Source organism: Oreochromis aureus, linkage group 13, assembly GCF_013358895.1.
Source record: "Oreochromis aureus strain Israel breed Guangdong linkage group 13, ZZ_aureus, whole genome shotgun sequence".
In the NCBI taxonomy this organism is placed as follows: Eukaryota; Metazoa; Chordata; class Actinopteri; order Cichliformes; family Cichlidae; genus Oreochromis; species Oreochromis aureus.
The window spans coordinates 31,774,399-31,789,603 of NC_052954.1; the positions used below are offsets into that span (position 1 = coordinate 31,774,399).

A 15,205-nucleotide genomic window follows, 5' to 3' on the forward strand; every position below is an offset into this window, starting at 1 on the left:
TTTGTTATTTGGGAACTGCAGTGTTGTACACTCGTGCTCAGAGGTAATCTGAATGCACCTCTTGGACAAATAGGTGGGAAAAACGATCTCATTTGTAAAACACTTTTGTACCAGTACAGTTATATTGTGTCACTGTAGCGCTGATTGTCATATCAGTAACAGACTTAAGGAGTCTGTGCATTTTACCAACCGTCTTTCAGCTCTGCTAACAAACCCGACCGCTGTAACACTGGATCTAATCGCATCCACCTGTTGTGTCTTTGCTCGTGGGAGAGTGTGTGTGTGTGTAAATGTTGTTTATGGTAACAGGGTTCTGTGTGTATGTGTGTCTGCGCATGTAAAAATGAAGGAGCAAATACATGGAAAGAAAATCTGCCAAATGTGGGCTGAAGAGGAGGGGGAGGTTAAAAAGTAAAAGGAACGCTTTGGTTAAGATGAGGAGGGGAGGAGAGGTGTGTTCAAGAGGACAATCACTCCCTTTCCCCCAGCTGAACATTTAGAGGACTGCTTGGAGAGGGAACTGAATCCTAAATGTTTCCTTGATGCCTCACTTTGCTCCTTCTTCTTCCTTTACATCCTCCAAACCTGTGCAAACCCCTGCAGTGCCAGTTCTTGTGTCCGTATTGCTAGTTTTTAAACCTTAGCCTTGCCGTGTGCGTGTTCGTTAGATGGTTAAACTGTACTTGCACTGTTTCTGCTGTCACTGCTTTGTCACGCCGCTGTTCCCTGTTCTCAACGTGCCTCAGTGTCCATGTTGTTGCTGTCTGTCCTGCTCACGCTGCTTCCAGTACGTCCAGCTGCTTCAGATTCCTCCGTTTAATTTTGACTTGGTTAAAAAAAACAAAAGAAGCAGGTTTGGTCTCTGGCTGCTTGTTCATGGTAACTGTACAGGGGTTGAGTTTTGTAGGCAGCAGGTGTTGCTAATCTTTTGAGGGGTTTTTGTTCACTGAATCTGGTTATTATCATTAAAAACTAATTGCTGGATTTTAGATTTTTTTTAAATATTAGTTTGTGTTGAAATACAACCATTTTATGCGTTTTAGATGGAGGGGTGATGTCGCCAGTGAAGTCTTGAGTTTATTGAATTTAACTGTTTGACACTTTGCCATGAGACCAAACTGGAGGCTCAGACCATCCAAAACATTGAGGTTTACACCTGCTCCTGACATGCTTCTGTTTGTGCACCGATACGCTCATTGTCGTGTGTCACGTTTTTAAAGTTAACTGCAGATCAGACGGCTGGTGAGGATTCTGAATGTTTCACTGAAGTGGAACCCTGTGTGATTGGATCCTTTGCCTCTCTGTCTCTGGCTTACGTGGTCATGTGACTCATTCCTGCGTGGCTATCCATACTCTCCCGTCCTCATACCCCAGCCTCCCCTCGTCCGTCTTGGTTTAGTTATGAATTGGCTGCCATTAAAAACTGCAACAGCCCACCTGTTTGTGCCACAGTGGTCCTCTCCTCCTCTACATCCACAGGTTCAACTCCACCATCTTTTTTTTCCTTCTGTTCTTGGTGGCCAAAAACAAAACGAGGAAATGTAATAATCAATGTTTGGTAACTGTTTTTAGTGCTATGTTTTTGGAGCGTTACGAGTATTTTCTAACATGTTACAATAAAAGATTGTAGTGTACAAATTCACATTTATAAAATATATATATATATATATATAGATATATATGAGAAATGTATGTTCTAATGCAATAAAGAGAGATTAAGAATTACAAAAGCTGGATCAGTCTCATTATTTACAATCTGTTTCTTCCTTAGATTTTATAGGACATACAAAATGAGGACATGCTTCCGTATTTTAATTAATTTTATTTTGACATTTATCTGTGTGACATGCAATATGTTGAGTGACTTTTTGCTGTTTCAGTTGGTCTCCACACCAAAACCTTCTCAAACATGATCGTAGATCTCAAAAGTTGGGTTAAAGCTTACAATGTCCACCATGTGACTGCATTGTCAGCCTCATGAGGCAGTAAATATGGTGAAATCCTGTATCTGGGTCCAATCAAACCATTTTTTACATCCCTCATTGTTTTTAGTTTAGGTTTAGGTTAGTGATAGCTCTGTTTGCCTGGTGCTGAGTGAGGGTTTGAAAAGCCAGAGTTCATTTCTGAAACTAAGAATGGACCGACCTGCCACACCAATGACCACCTGAGGGCGCTGCTGAGCCACCAACTACATAGTATGACTGATCTTGAGCTTCAGTAGACCAGAGGTGGCAAAAGTACAGATACTCTGTACTTAAGTAGAAGTACAGATGCTAGTGTTAAAAATACTCCAGTACAAGTTAAAGTACTGATTCAACTTCTTTACTCAAAGTGAGAAAGTTCTGACTCTAAAATATTCTCAAAGCAAGAAAGTGAAAAAGTAGCTCTTAGGAGCACATTTCTATGTTTGTGCAAAGCTAACTGAACCTTGTCCTACATTAATGTAACAATTAAATAATATTAGTGGGTATAATACTGACTTTATTTCAGTCTAAATTTTAATTCTAATAAAGGTACTCAGCTTGAATCAGGTAAGTAGAACATCAGCAAAGATGTTGCCTCTAAACAGGAACATGAGTAGGGAAGACATTAAGTGGAATTCAGCAGGTGGGGAACGCATAAAATCAGCTGTAGTGGCTCAGTGTGGGGAAAAGAATCACAACTCACAATCATTTCTATTGAGAGCTCCAGTTGTTTTTTTAGTCTACAGGTTGTGGTCAGCTGACCTGCTTGTCAGCAGATGCTTCATGAGTTGTCCTGGCTGATTTCCATCCTCTACACTGACAGTACACTGTGTATGCTGTCTTTATACTAGACAGTATACAGTTGGTATGAAGGTCGAATTCAGTAAATGAATCTCAGCATCATCATCTTAATTTTAAATTCATCTCTGCTACATTTGATGTAAGCTACCTCTCACCATGGAACTGCAGCTGCTGTGCACCAGTCACACACTCTGTTCTTTCCTGCAAATCCATCACAGTACAGCAAACTAACCTGTTTATCCTGCACTAACCTGCAGAGGACTTCATGCAGCCTTTAAATATCATGTTTCTCAATATGAAAAGCATAATGTCATATGTAAAATATCTGATTTAAAAACATGAGGACTTACATGTAAGCTTTAACTGTGCAGTCTTTCCCTTCAAAAAGTAGCCTATCAGAACAAGAGTGCAGTAACAGTAATGGAAAAATGTAACATGCTTTTCCCTTGTTTTTTCATTTATATTCTAATATAGATTTAGTTCATTTTAATCATCATACTGTTAGTCTTGTGATCAGTGATGTCAAAATATCAAACTCCATGTGTCTGAGCCAATGACTGTGTGAAAGATGTGCATACTGTTTTTTTTTTACTGTTTGGCCACTAGATGGACATGTGGGACTCCAAGTGGCTCAGAATCATACAGAGCAGTAATTGTGAAGCTGTGCAGCTCAATCAGCTCAGTCACTGAAATGTGTTGTAATTTAGTAATCCACATTTCCATTTACTGTTGATTTCAGTAGGTTTGTTATTGGTCATCTCATCATATCTCAGAAATCCTAATCCTACAATAAAAAGTAAAATATAATCTGATACGGTAACGTAATAGTCACGAGCTTTGAAGCCAGTCATGAGCGAGCCTCTTATTTTTATCATACCATTAGACATGAACCTAAACAGGAAGTCATTAACAGTCAAGCAACATTTAAACTCAAAGCCTCTGCACAGTAGACACACTGTGTAAGCTGCACCCCTTGGTACAGGTCAGGCATCCTGGGTTTTTCTGTCAGACAGGTTCTCTATGATATGTTCATTTCAGCATATTTTCTTTAACCATAAACCACAGTAAAATACTAATTACAACCTGGTTCTGTCATGGTCCAGGTCTGGTGACCCAGTCAGTGGCGGTCCTAGCCTGTTTGGCGCCCTGGGCGAACACTCTGGCTCTGGCCCCCCACACACACACAAACACACACACACAAAACATGTTAAGGATTGTACATTAACATAAAACTGTTGTCCACACACACATATGAAGAGAGAGAGAGTATGCATAGTATGCAAACGGCTACCAAACAGCCATCATAATTCGTCATACAATGAGAATAGGACAAATCAACAATTGACAATGACTTATTAATATTAAAATCTGTAACATAATGTATTGTTTGGAGTTTAGTCTGTTACTGTTACTATTTTTACCATTTCTTCTTGGGGCAACTGTAACCCACATTATTTCCTTAGGGATTAATAAAGTATTCTGATTCTGATTGTTTCAGGATGACCTGCCATTATCCAATGACACATCTGTTTACCTGTATCATTTGTTTGTTTCTTCTCTTCTTCTTTTCTCTTTTTTTCTAAACTGAGCACCTGATGGCTTTGAACTTTTCTTGTCCATCTTCCATTGGTTTTAATTTTGCACTCCAGTATGAACACCCATCCCTCAACCAGAGGATCACCACAACATAACCTAATAGACCTACACCTTAGTTCACAGATTAACTTTGTCTAGGGTGTATTTCTGGGATTTCACACAACCCAGGATTCAAATCATGAATACATAATGGGCTTGGATTTACAACATTATGAATGAAATGTGCTCTCTTTGAAGCAGCAGGTCTCCTCCCCTTTCGACGGGTTATGTGTGAGACTTTAAATCATCAAACTGTAAATTATAAATTTTAAATTGTTATTGATCCCTTTACCCCGAGTCCTAAAGTGTATATTTATTTTCTTACTCTACTATATTTATTGTTCGTTTATTTGCACTGCTGTAACTGGAGCCTCGTCGTTTCGTCTCTCTATATACTGGACTGTATGTAGCGGAGATGACAAAGTTTACTTTGACTTCAGCAGCGCAGCAGGCGCTTCGAGGGCTCTCGCTCAGTTTTCGTGTATAGAATTTCGAAAAACATCGGTGCAAATTATAAGTCTGTATCATAATGTCTGGTGTTTTCGTGTTTGTTGTTTTGTTTTTATTTTGTTTTATTTTGCGAGTTGGTTATTAGATGCTGCTCCAGCCAGCCAGAGAATCCCCACCGCACCGCCTCTCCTCCTTGTGCAGCAGCAGCAGGCGCACCTCGAAACGGAGGGCGCCCTTACTCCCAGCAAATGGGCGATAGAAAACCGATCGGTCCCTATGACATTCCCAATATGCGCTGGCTGCCGTCGGGCATGAGTACGTCATGCATTTTTTTTTTTTTTTTTTTTTGCCGATGCCCGTGATGCCGCCCCCATCACGATGCCGCCCCGGGCAACCGCCCGTGTCGCCCGTATCTAAAACCGCTACTGGACCCAGTGTCCATGTGTTTTTGAGTATGGTTAATATTTCTTGGTTTTGTATCAGTTATGGTTGTTGTTACTCTTTAGTCTCTGGGTTTCGGACTGTGTTTATTGGGTTAAAAGGATATTCTAAGTGAGATTAGTGTCACGGTCCTGGGTCGTTTGGCCCAGTGTTTTTGTGTTTCATAACATTTTGATATTCATTGTTTATGTTTTGTTATATTTAGTCTTCTTCAGCGCCTAGGTTTCCTAGTTTTAGTTCTTTGTTCATGTAGAATCATTGTGCCATCTCGCCCTGTGGTAAGTTGGTTAGTGTGTCTAATTTGTCATGTCTCATGTCTGCGTGGTTTATGTTGTCAAGCCTGTGTTGTCATGTCTGCCCCATCATGTTTCCTGTTTTATTTTGAAAGAGTCTGTTCTTTGTTCATTGTATTTAGTTTCACCTCCCTGTCCTGTCATTAGGTCCATGTGTGTCAGCTGTGCCCTCATGTGTCTCCACTTCCCCTGATCTCCTCATGTCTGTATTTAAGCCCTCCGTCTCCCTTGTTCATTGTCGCGTCGTCTGTGTTACTTCCCCATGTTTTCATAGTTCTAGTCATACAGTTTTCATATCTTATGTCTGTTTCATTCCCCCAGTCACAGTGTGAAGCTGCGTGTCTTATTTGCATCAAAGTATTTGTCATGCTTCCTGTTTTATTTTGTACTTGTCCTGTGTGCAGTGTGTTTAATTTTGCTTCCCTTCTGTTTGATTAGTCCCAGCTGTGTTTCCACCTGTTCCCCATCCTCTCATTATTCTGCCTGTGTATTTAAGTCCTCAGTCTCCCTTTGTTTGTTGTTGTGTTCTCTGTGTTGCTGTGTGTCATGTGTAGTTCTATGGTCCCATGTCATCTATGACCAGTCAGAAGTTTCTTTGTTCTAGTTCATGTTTGGTTTGTTTCTTTAGTATTCATGTATTTTGTTTTTTGCCAGCAATAAAGCTGTGGCCTTTAGTTAAGTATTCTGTCTCTGAGTCCCGTGTTTGGGTCCTGACCTAGCCTGCCACACAACCCATCATGACAGGTTCATTTCTGAATCTAAAGCCCACAGCTGGTATTAACATCAAAATGAATGCAGTTTTCATAAATGTATAAGCTTTGCTGAACACTGCACTTTGCACTTTTATATAATGATCTTTGTGACTTTGAGTTTCTACGAAACGTTATCTTCCTGTTTCCACTGAGTTAAAACCCACAGACACATCAGATGAGAGCAACTGAACTTGCTGATAACATGTTTTTTTTAAATAGATTTATATCTTCACTGAAAGCCAATGTGCTCAGAGACTAGACTCTTTTACTGACAACATTTACCCTTTTACTCATGCACAAAGCGTGAGTTTTCCTTAACCTGCATCAGTGCATAGCATTTGCACTGTAACAGCAATCAGTTCAGTTAGTTAAGGTTTTGCTAAAGATGCAACATTAAAGAAAGGAAACCAGACTGATGACAATAGCTGCAAATGTAAAATAAAATACAGTCTCAGTAATGATTGGCTCCACCGTTATTGTTGATCACTTCAAAAATTCAATGCAGCATGCTTGATGCAAGCATTTCCATGAGGTCAGTGGGAACAATTCTCCAAGTCATGAAGACGGCCACACGAAGGGGATCTACTGTCCAACACTGTTGTCCATTTTTGTAAACTTTCCTTGCCATCAATCCCCAAAGGTTCTCTATTGGATTTAGATGAGGGGAATACGCAGGATGGTCCAAAAGGGTGATGTTATTCTCCTGGAAGAAGTCCCTTGTCCTGCGGGCATTGTGTACTAAAGCATTGTCCTGTTGAAAAACCCAGTTGTTACCACACAGACGACGGCCCTCAGTCATGAGGGATGCTCTCTACAACATCTGGACATAGCCAGCGGCCATTTGACACTCCTGCACCTCCTGAAGCTCCATTTTTTCCACTGAAGGGAAAAGCCCCAGGCCATTATGGCGCCTCCTCCACTGTGGGGCGTAGAAAACATCTCAGGTGGGATCTGCTTGTCATGCCAGTAACACTGGAAACCATCAGGACCATCAAGGTTACATTTTTTCTCATCAGAGAATAAAACTTTCTTCCACTTTTCAGTGTCCCATGTTTGGTCAGTTCTGTGGCGTTCAAGGAGTCGAAGCCTTTGGAGGCGTTTTTTGTTTTTGAAGCCCTTCAGTCTCAGATCCTGTTTAATGGTTATGGGGCTGCAGTCGGCACCAGTAACGGCCTTAATTTGGGTCGACGATCGCTGGACAGCCAATTGGATCCTCCGGCTCAGTGCTGGTGAAATTTTTGGGGTCTTCCACTTGGCTTTTTTGTTCCATAACCCTCAGGATCATTTAAGAAATTCCCAATGACTGTCTTACTGTGTCCCACCTCAGCAGTGATGGCACGCTGCAGGGGACCCTGCTTATGCAGTTCAACAAGCCGACCATGTTCAACAAGGGAAAGTTTTTTTGCCATTGCCATCAGAACGTCATGACAGTGTGATTACCTGACAGAAAATGACAATGAATCCACATTTTGCACAGATTTAAAGGCATGTGGTCCTAAACTTTTGATGAGCTGTAAAACCGCCTGTTTCAGTTTAAGTGTAGTTTTCAATAAATTGCATGTTAAAAAAACTGTTTTGTCTCACTCACGTTTCTTCTTGTTGCATATTGAAGCTCTACTTGGAACCTTGTTAAGATCCAACCATGAAAAATATGATTTTTTTTTGCCATTTTTCAAATGGTCTTAAACTTTTGATTGGGACTGCATAAAAATAATTTAGAGATTCTGAATTATTTGACCTCTATCTCACTTTTAGATTTTACATATGGCTTTCTTTTGACCCCAAACTGCTATACATCATTAAAGAAAGTATTGTCAAGACAAAGAACATGAGCTGTCGTTCTAGCTGTCATTGTCTGAGCAAGCGGTTGTATTTTTCCACTCCTCTGGGCGGAGTCCTTCTCCTTTTTCCTCTGGAGGCGCACCTGAAGCCAATCATCTTGGCAGTATTCAAGACCAGCACATACGAGTCTCTGCCAGAATGTCAGCTAACCAGCGTTAGTTCAAGGCTCACTCATGTTGCTTAATTACCACCCCCCCCCCAATTGTTTTACATCCTCGTTGCATAATTAACTCAAGCCAGGTCTAATTATTTACAATAAACTAGCTCAAGAAATATCCATATATGACTGAATATTTAAATGTGATGTGAATTCTCTATCTTAAGAACAACAAAGGAAATGGAATGAAGTGATCTTAAGGTTTAGACTAAATCATGTAAGTCAGAGATAGTCCAGGCTTCTAAACCCATCCCAGGTGATCAAGTACCACAGTCGAAAAGAGAGGCACCTGACTGATACAATTTGACCTGCAAGGTTACTCAGATTTCTTCATATCAGGGAAAGCAACGAAGACACCTGGATTGAGACCAGGGATCAGGGACTTTTTTTTATTAGAGAGCCGAAACTAAGGATTATGGGTGCATAAAGAGATGCAGAGGTTTTAATAACACGTGCTGCTGTAGCATCAGTCGGTAGATGAGAGGAAATGCAAATAACCTTAAAGAGTTCCATACAAAAATGAACGAGAGATGGCATAAATAAAAATTCAAATTCAAATTTAAAAAGTTACAAATATTTGGATACATTATTTGCATGTAGAAACAAATGAATATTAACTGGTAATCATAATTACAAGGAAGGGAAAACAAAACACTTTTAAAATCTCGATGAAAAAACAATTGAAAAAGAAAAGAAAAATGTGTTTAGTACTGGAATACAATGAGTGGTTAAAGGTGATTATAAAGTAATTTTGAAATTATTTACAAACGGACAGCTGAGGTGAGAAAAGTGTGGCTGAGATGCAGATATCAGCTGTTGTTTGCTTCATTTATCAAAAAACTCTGACACTCTGATATCAACTCTTCCCCCCTTTCGCTCTCTTGACTCTGTTTTCATCACCACACCTCTCACTGCTGCCGTCAGTCACACCGATGATCTGCTGCTGCATCAGCTGAGCACAGACATGCCAGCAGCCTGTCAATGCGCCCCTGCCGCATGAAAAGACACAAAACTAAGTCCACAAAAGGACAGAGCAAAAACAAGATCCAATTGATATAAAAGCGAATATGTTCATGCGGAAAGATGATTACGGGAACGATTAGTACACAGTACTTAAAGAACAACAGAATCAAAATTCCTAGACTTCGACGTTTGTCCTGAGTGGGCACTGAGGTGGCAGCATGCAGGGCTCTGAAGGTCCGAGCTAAGCAGAAGATGAACAGGGCGCCAGGGAGGGCAGCATAAATAATTAAATGTATGAACTGATGTAAGACTAAGGCAAGAGGGAGACTGACAATACAAAAAGCCCAGACCAGGACACAGAGCAGCACTGAACTCCTCGTTTCTCTGAGGCAGTCCAACAGTGGGAGTGTGATGAAAAAACACCTGCAACACAAGAGAGACACAAATTCTGACAGTACAAAAAAAAGGTTTATCACAGGATGCTTCACAGTACAATATGATGTTCATAGAAATGCAAGGACACACACATTAAAAGACAGAGAGGTACCTTTCCAGAGCAATGCACACCTTGAAGTAAAGACCGGCCATCACACACAAGTGGTGAATAATAACACCCATGGTGCTTTCCACTCTTATGATCCAAACGATCATTATGCACATCTGGATTAGATTGGAGAGGAGGAGGTTTGTGTAATAGATGACGGGGACCTGACTCCTTTGCATCTGAAGGAAAAATAAATTATTATATTACATTACACACTGAATCTAAGTGATTATTTACTTCATTTACTTACCACACAACACACATAGTAGATGATCAGTACGGTCAAAGGAAGGCAGACACACATGTGAATCCACATCATCACTTCAAGGAAATACCGCTCATGTTGAAGACGTACTGTGATCGGATTTGTTAGTATGCGTGATCCAAGTTGTTCGATGTAAGACACTTTTGTGAAGCACACAGGTGGTGGTAGAAAAAACAAAACAGTAGGTTAACATTGTTCTTATGTTGACATGAAATTGTGGATGAAACTGATAAAGAAGAAGCAAACCAAGGAAGAGCATACACAAGAACATGTCTGTATGCCTGTAAAATTAAGATGAATTAATATATAATTAAAATAATAACTTTAAAGTCAGGTAAAATCTACCTTTCATTATTTGATTTAACTTGTTTAAATGTGAATAAAAGTGATTCAGAACTTCCTTTTAAATTGTTAACAAATAAAGACAAAAACACCTCTATATAACTTTAAATAATCCTCATGGATATTTTTTATTAGACTTGTGGATAAAATAGGCAATTCATTTATTTCATATATTGAATTCAGCAGGATCAAACACCTGTCCTCTTTAAAACTGTATTAAACAAATATCCGATCTTCTCTGTCAAATAAAAAGTACAGTAACGCTGCACATTTACCTCCACTGCATTCACACAGAAGCTCACTGCAAGCACAAAAGAAAAGTTGGTAATACTATGACTTCCACATGCTGTCTGAAAATGCTGATTTGTTCTAATTATAAGCCAGTTTCTTCATACCTATGCTGCTCTTCAAGTAGAAATAATATGAATTAGTAGAAGCTTTGCTCTTACTTGTCTCAAGACTGCTTCCAGCTGAACCAGTGGGTGAAATCTGCAATATGACGAATTTGTCTTGAACGAGGAAATTGTAGTAACACTTTATGAACTCCACCCTGTGCTCACTGGTGTTCACACTGACAACAGCCAGTCAGGATAAAAGTCAGCATGAAAAGTAAACAGGTGTTGACACAAGTCTATAGAACATTTCCACCTTCAACACAAGCGCAACTACACAAAGCAAAAGGACTGATACTTACATAGTGCTCTTCTGCTTTATTTGAACACTCAAAGCACTTTTTTACAAGCTTCATTCACCTAGTCTCACACTCTCACACACACACACACACACACACACACACACACACACACACACACACACACACACACACACACACACACACACACACACACACACACACACACACAACTGATATGTTCATCTGTTATTAAATCATTTAATTAATTATTATTTATGAAGTCTTTATTTATCCTTAGCCAGGCGCTGATGTCTCTAGCCTCACATTTCACCAAAACACAATCACCAATAGTGTGAGTTTGTTCCTCAGGGAGTGTGTCACAGAGTGGGGAAAAGTGGTTAGAAACATGAATTGGTTGGTGGTGTACCGGGGTTCTGGCTCGCTACAGGATTTTCCAGGCAGGTCTACAATTACAGAGTGCAGTGGACCACAAAGGAAATACACCAAAGACAAATAAATTAATACATATCTAACAAGTTACTACCCCCAAAAACTGGACAATTTATTGTCACTCTTCAACTGCAAACATAGAGTAGTCAAACAGACTCACCGTCACATAAGCCTCTAAAACACCATCCTATATTCAACCCTGTGTCTCCATCTAGTGGCTAAAAAATGGTGATGGTTCAAATGTTGTCACATCATTCTGCTGACAAAGAAAATGATTTCACGGTTTCCTACATCATCCTTTGGTGCTTTTAAAGTTATAGTTAGTTCAACCAAAAATGGCAACGTTTTTTTTTTCCCATGATATATTTACATTTTATTGTCATTAATAAATCAAATAACAAAGATTTAAGGAAGAGATAAAACCACCTGGCCCTACAGAACACAAACACTCCCACCCAACATGAATGAAAAAAGATGACAGTGACATAAAGCACAGAAGCAAATAGGATATGACCAAAATTTTGCAAGAATAAGAAAATATAGATGCAGTGTGTGTGCAGAAGTTACTATAGGCCGCGGGTGTCAAACCAGTCCTCGAGGGCCGGTGTCCTGAAACCTTTACATGTGACTTTTACATGGAACTTGACTGCATGCTGAGGAGGCGATTCAGGCATTTGATTCATGTTACAGCAGATAAAGAGTGAATGAACATGGTGCAATAAAGGTACTTTTACAGGAACATTTTTCCAAACACTTACATTTACTTGAATTTACTTGAGTAGGGTTAGGGGTTGCCACCTCATCATGCAGTCAAGTTCTTGCAGACTGGAGTTTGACACCCCTGCTATATATTAAATATATTTTTAGTAATACACAATACTGTTTCATAACTCAATAGATCAGAGTAAATACAAATGTTAATGTGAGAAAACAATTAATAAAATTTGAAACTGAAATTGAAAAAACCGAATCCCCACTGGCCCGTCTTTATCCTTCTAGACTGAGGGTCCTGTGCAGTATCTTTGCTGTTCCTAGAGAGATGTTGTTCCTGGGATCTGCTGGAGGCACGCCCCCAGTTTCAGGGTCACTGCTCTGGATGCTCCGATTAATGTTTTTGATCCAATTCCCCTAGTGTTACCAGCAGTGGCAACACAACTGTCCTTTGGAATTTTAAGCTAATTCCATTTTTTTTTTTGCTCATTTTTTTTTTTTTTTTGTCAATTTCACCTCTGGGTAAATGTCTTCCTTAAATAGAAAAATAGGGGCAGGCAGCACTGCAGCCAAGCTCGTTCATTTAGAATGAGTCTAATTTACTAACATATGGACAATAGTGAACACATTTCCTAAATCTGACAATGATTTTACACACAAATTTTATGTTCCATACACACTTTAGTGAATGAGGGTTCTTGTTCACTTCTAGTGAAATAGATTGTTTGCTTGCTTTCTCAGCCTCTCTCCTGCTGTGTTCTCCTCTTATTCTCTTTTCCTTTCCTGGCTGACATGAACCCACTTGTGTGTGCTGCCATCACTCACACTGATGATCTTTTGCTGGATCTGCTGCAGCAGCACAGACATGCCAGCGCATTTTCCACTGGACCTCTACACATAATGACAAACAGAATCAAGACCTCAAAAGAATTGAGCAGAGAAAAGATGGAAATGAAGTAACTGTCAAAAAGATATGGTTCCAAAACTATTAGGATGATTGTAGGTATGATAATCAGACAGTAGCTAATCAACAACAGGACCAAAGTTCCTATAATTCTTTGTTTCTCCTCACTGGGCACTGAGGTGGCATCAGGCAGAGATCTGAGAGTCCCAGCTAGACAGCAGATGAACAAGGGAGCAGGAAACAAGGCAAAAATAAAGATGCGTTCAGACTGCTGTAATAATACTTCAAGAGGGCAACTGAAAACACAAAGGGTCCAGACCAGAAGACAGACCAGCACAGAAGTCTTAGTTTTTCTGATGAAGTCCAGCAGGGGGCAGGCGATGAAAAAATACCTGCAACACAAGACAGAAGCTCAGAACCATAAGGATGCTTCATTGTACAGTACAAAGTACACACTGAGAGACAAATAGGTACCTTTCCAGAGCAATGCACGTCTTGAAGTAAAGACTGGCCATCACACTCAACAGGTAAATAACTGAAGCAATGCTGGAGACTGTGCGGTCATTTGGTTTTGCTTTTGTCATGTTGAAGGCGCAAATCTTGATCACATTGGAGAGGATGAGGTTTATGTAATAGATGACAGGGACCTGATTCCTTCTTGCCTGCAGGAAACATGTATTTAAGTCACATTAATGAAGTAAAAGGAAGACTCAGTATAACAGTGTTTGTACTGGATACTGGGACAGCAGGCTCAATCCATCAGTTTATGGAAGTGTTCTTGTCTCTGTATCTGGTCTTGATGGTTGGGTTGCTTCCTGGTTTACTGTGGAGGTCATTTTCTTTTGTGTCCTTTGTTAGTTTTACTTCCTGTCTCGGTCTCTATTTGATCAAACATTGTAGGATGTGTGTTTCTGTTTTAATTCAGTATTACATAAATTTTTTGAAGCGATATTGCCTCCAAGTTATCCATTGTAAACAAGAATCAGTGCTTAATGTCCATGCAACAAATAACTAATGATTTTTTTTCAAAATCAGCTTTTAAAAAAATCTCAAAATTATTCACATGCTGGCATAAAAACACATGAAAGTAATTTACTATTTACTTACCACACAGCCCACAAAACAAAGGACCTGTATGGTCAAAGGCAGGCAGTCGAAAACATAGATCCATGCAACCATAACTATGATGGGCAGCATCTTTTTCCAGCTTTCAGTGATGAAGTTGCAGTAAAAACTTTTTCTTCAGAGAAAAATATTGTTTCTGGAAAAGGCAGCAAGTTTAACACTGTTAGAAAAGAAACAACAGATTAAAAGAAGAATCAAGGCCTGGTGAGCTGACAGTGTAACTATGATAGAGCCCAATGCTGTATGTGTCTGAACTACAGCTGACTGGAGTTTGCTCAGTTTGATATTTATGTTCAGACTTCTAAATGAAATTGAATTTTCTTTAATGATTCAGATATTCCACATTATTCTACCAAGAAACAGAAAGTTCCCTCTGCAGTAAATCTTTATTTAATTCTTGAAAGCTAGCTCGATTCACAAGAATCAAACTTTTTTTAGGAAGTAAAAAAGTAGCGCATTCATCCAGAAGGTGACTACAAGCACAAAAGAAAAGAGTGTAACTTGAAAACTTCAGTAAGATATCTGATATAGGTCAGTTTTCTCATAATTTGCTGCTCTTCAGATAGAAATAATGTGAATATGAGTAAATGTTGTCTGTATTTACCTCAGGACTGCTTCCAGCTGAACAACGGGGTAAAAACTGTAATTTGATGATTCTTGTCTTGAGTCAGGAAGTTGTGGCAGCTTACATTATACCCCATCCCCTGACTCTCTCTCTCACTCACTCACTCACTCACACACACACTCACACACACACACACACACACACACACACACACACACACACACACACACACACACACACACACACACACACACACACACACACACACACACACACACACACACATATAGAGTGCTGACTGTAGCTCATGAAACAGTGAATTATCTCTGATGTTTTATTTTATGTAAACAAAAACTGAATGTGTAAA

The 15,205-nt window shown here is 39.7% G+C and overlaps 2 protein-coding genes across 3 annotated transcripts; both read right to left on the minus strand.

Annotated features, from left to right (window-relative positions):
- Positions 1-8,717: 8,717 nt before the first annotated feature.
- On the minus strand, positions 8,718-10,936 carry LOC120443403. The gene is made up of 4 exons (XM_039622049.1): positions 10,899-10,936; positions 10,093-10,247; positions 9,846-10,021; positions 8,718-9,721 (listed from the first exon to the last, which is right to left on the minus strand). Coding segments are annotated over exons 1-4 (798 nt in total). The 5' UTR covers positions 10,900-10,936; the 3' UTR covers positions 8,718-9,255.
- A 1,387-nt stretch (positions 10,937-12,323) lies between these two features.
- LOC120443445 lies at positions 12,324-14,925 on the minus strand. Of its 2 annotated transcripts, none has more exons than XM_039622162.1 (4): positions 14,878-14,925; positions 14,256-14,433; positions 13,623-13,810; positions 12,324-13,540 (listed from the first exon to the last, which is right to left on the minus strand). In XM_039622162.1, the coding sequence occupies exons 2-4, from the start codon at positions 14,343-14,345 to the stop codon at positions 13,066-13,068; spliced, it is 753 nt and encodes a 250-aa protein (XP_039478096.1). In that variant the 5' UTR covers positions 14,346-14,433; positions 14,878-14,925; the 3' UTR covers positions 12,324-13,065. The 2 variants fall into 2 exon arrangements, with proteins under 2 accessions (XP_039478096.1, XP_039478095.1); XM_039622161.1 differs by having other exon boundaries at positions 14,256-14,409; positions 14,878-14,923.
- Positions 14,926-15,205: the final 280 nt, after the last annotated feature.

Excerpts from the sequence above, each read along its gene's own strand:
- LOC120443403 (XM_039622049.1), bottom strand. Across the intron at positions 10,022-10,092 it reads TCTACTATGTGTGTTGTGTG|ATGCAAAGGAGTCAGGTCCC; the intron begins GTAAGTAAATGA and ends TTTTTCCTTCAG. Across the intron at positions 9,722-9,845 it reads GTGTGCATTGCTCTGGAAAG|GTGTTTTTTCATCACACTCC; the intron begins GTACCTCTCTGT and ends CTTGTGTTGCAG.
- LOC120443445 (XM_039622162.1), bottom strand. The coding sequence starts at position 14,345 with ATGCTGCCCATCATAGTTATGGTTGCATGGATCTATGTTTTCGACTGC. Across the intron at positions 13,811-14,255 it reads TTTGTTTTGTGGGCTGTGTG|GCAAGAAGGAATCAGGTCCC; the intron begins GTAAGTAAATAG and ends TGTTTCCTGCAG. Across the intron at positions 13,541-13,622 it reads ACGTGCATTGCTCTGGAAAG|GTATTTTTTCATCGCCTGCC; the intron begins GTACCTATTTGT and ends CTTGTGTTGCAG.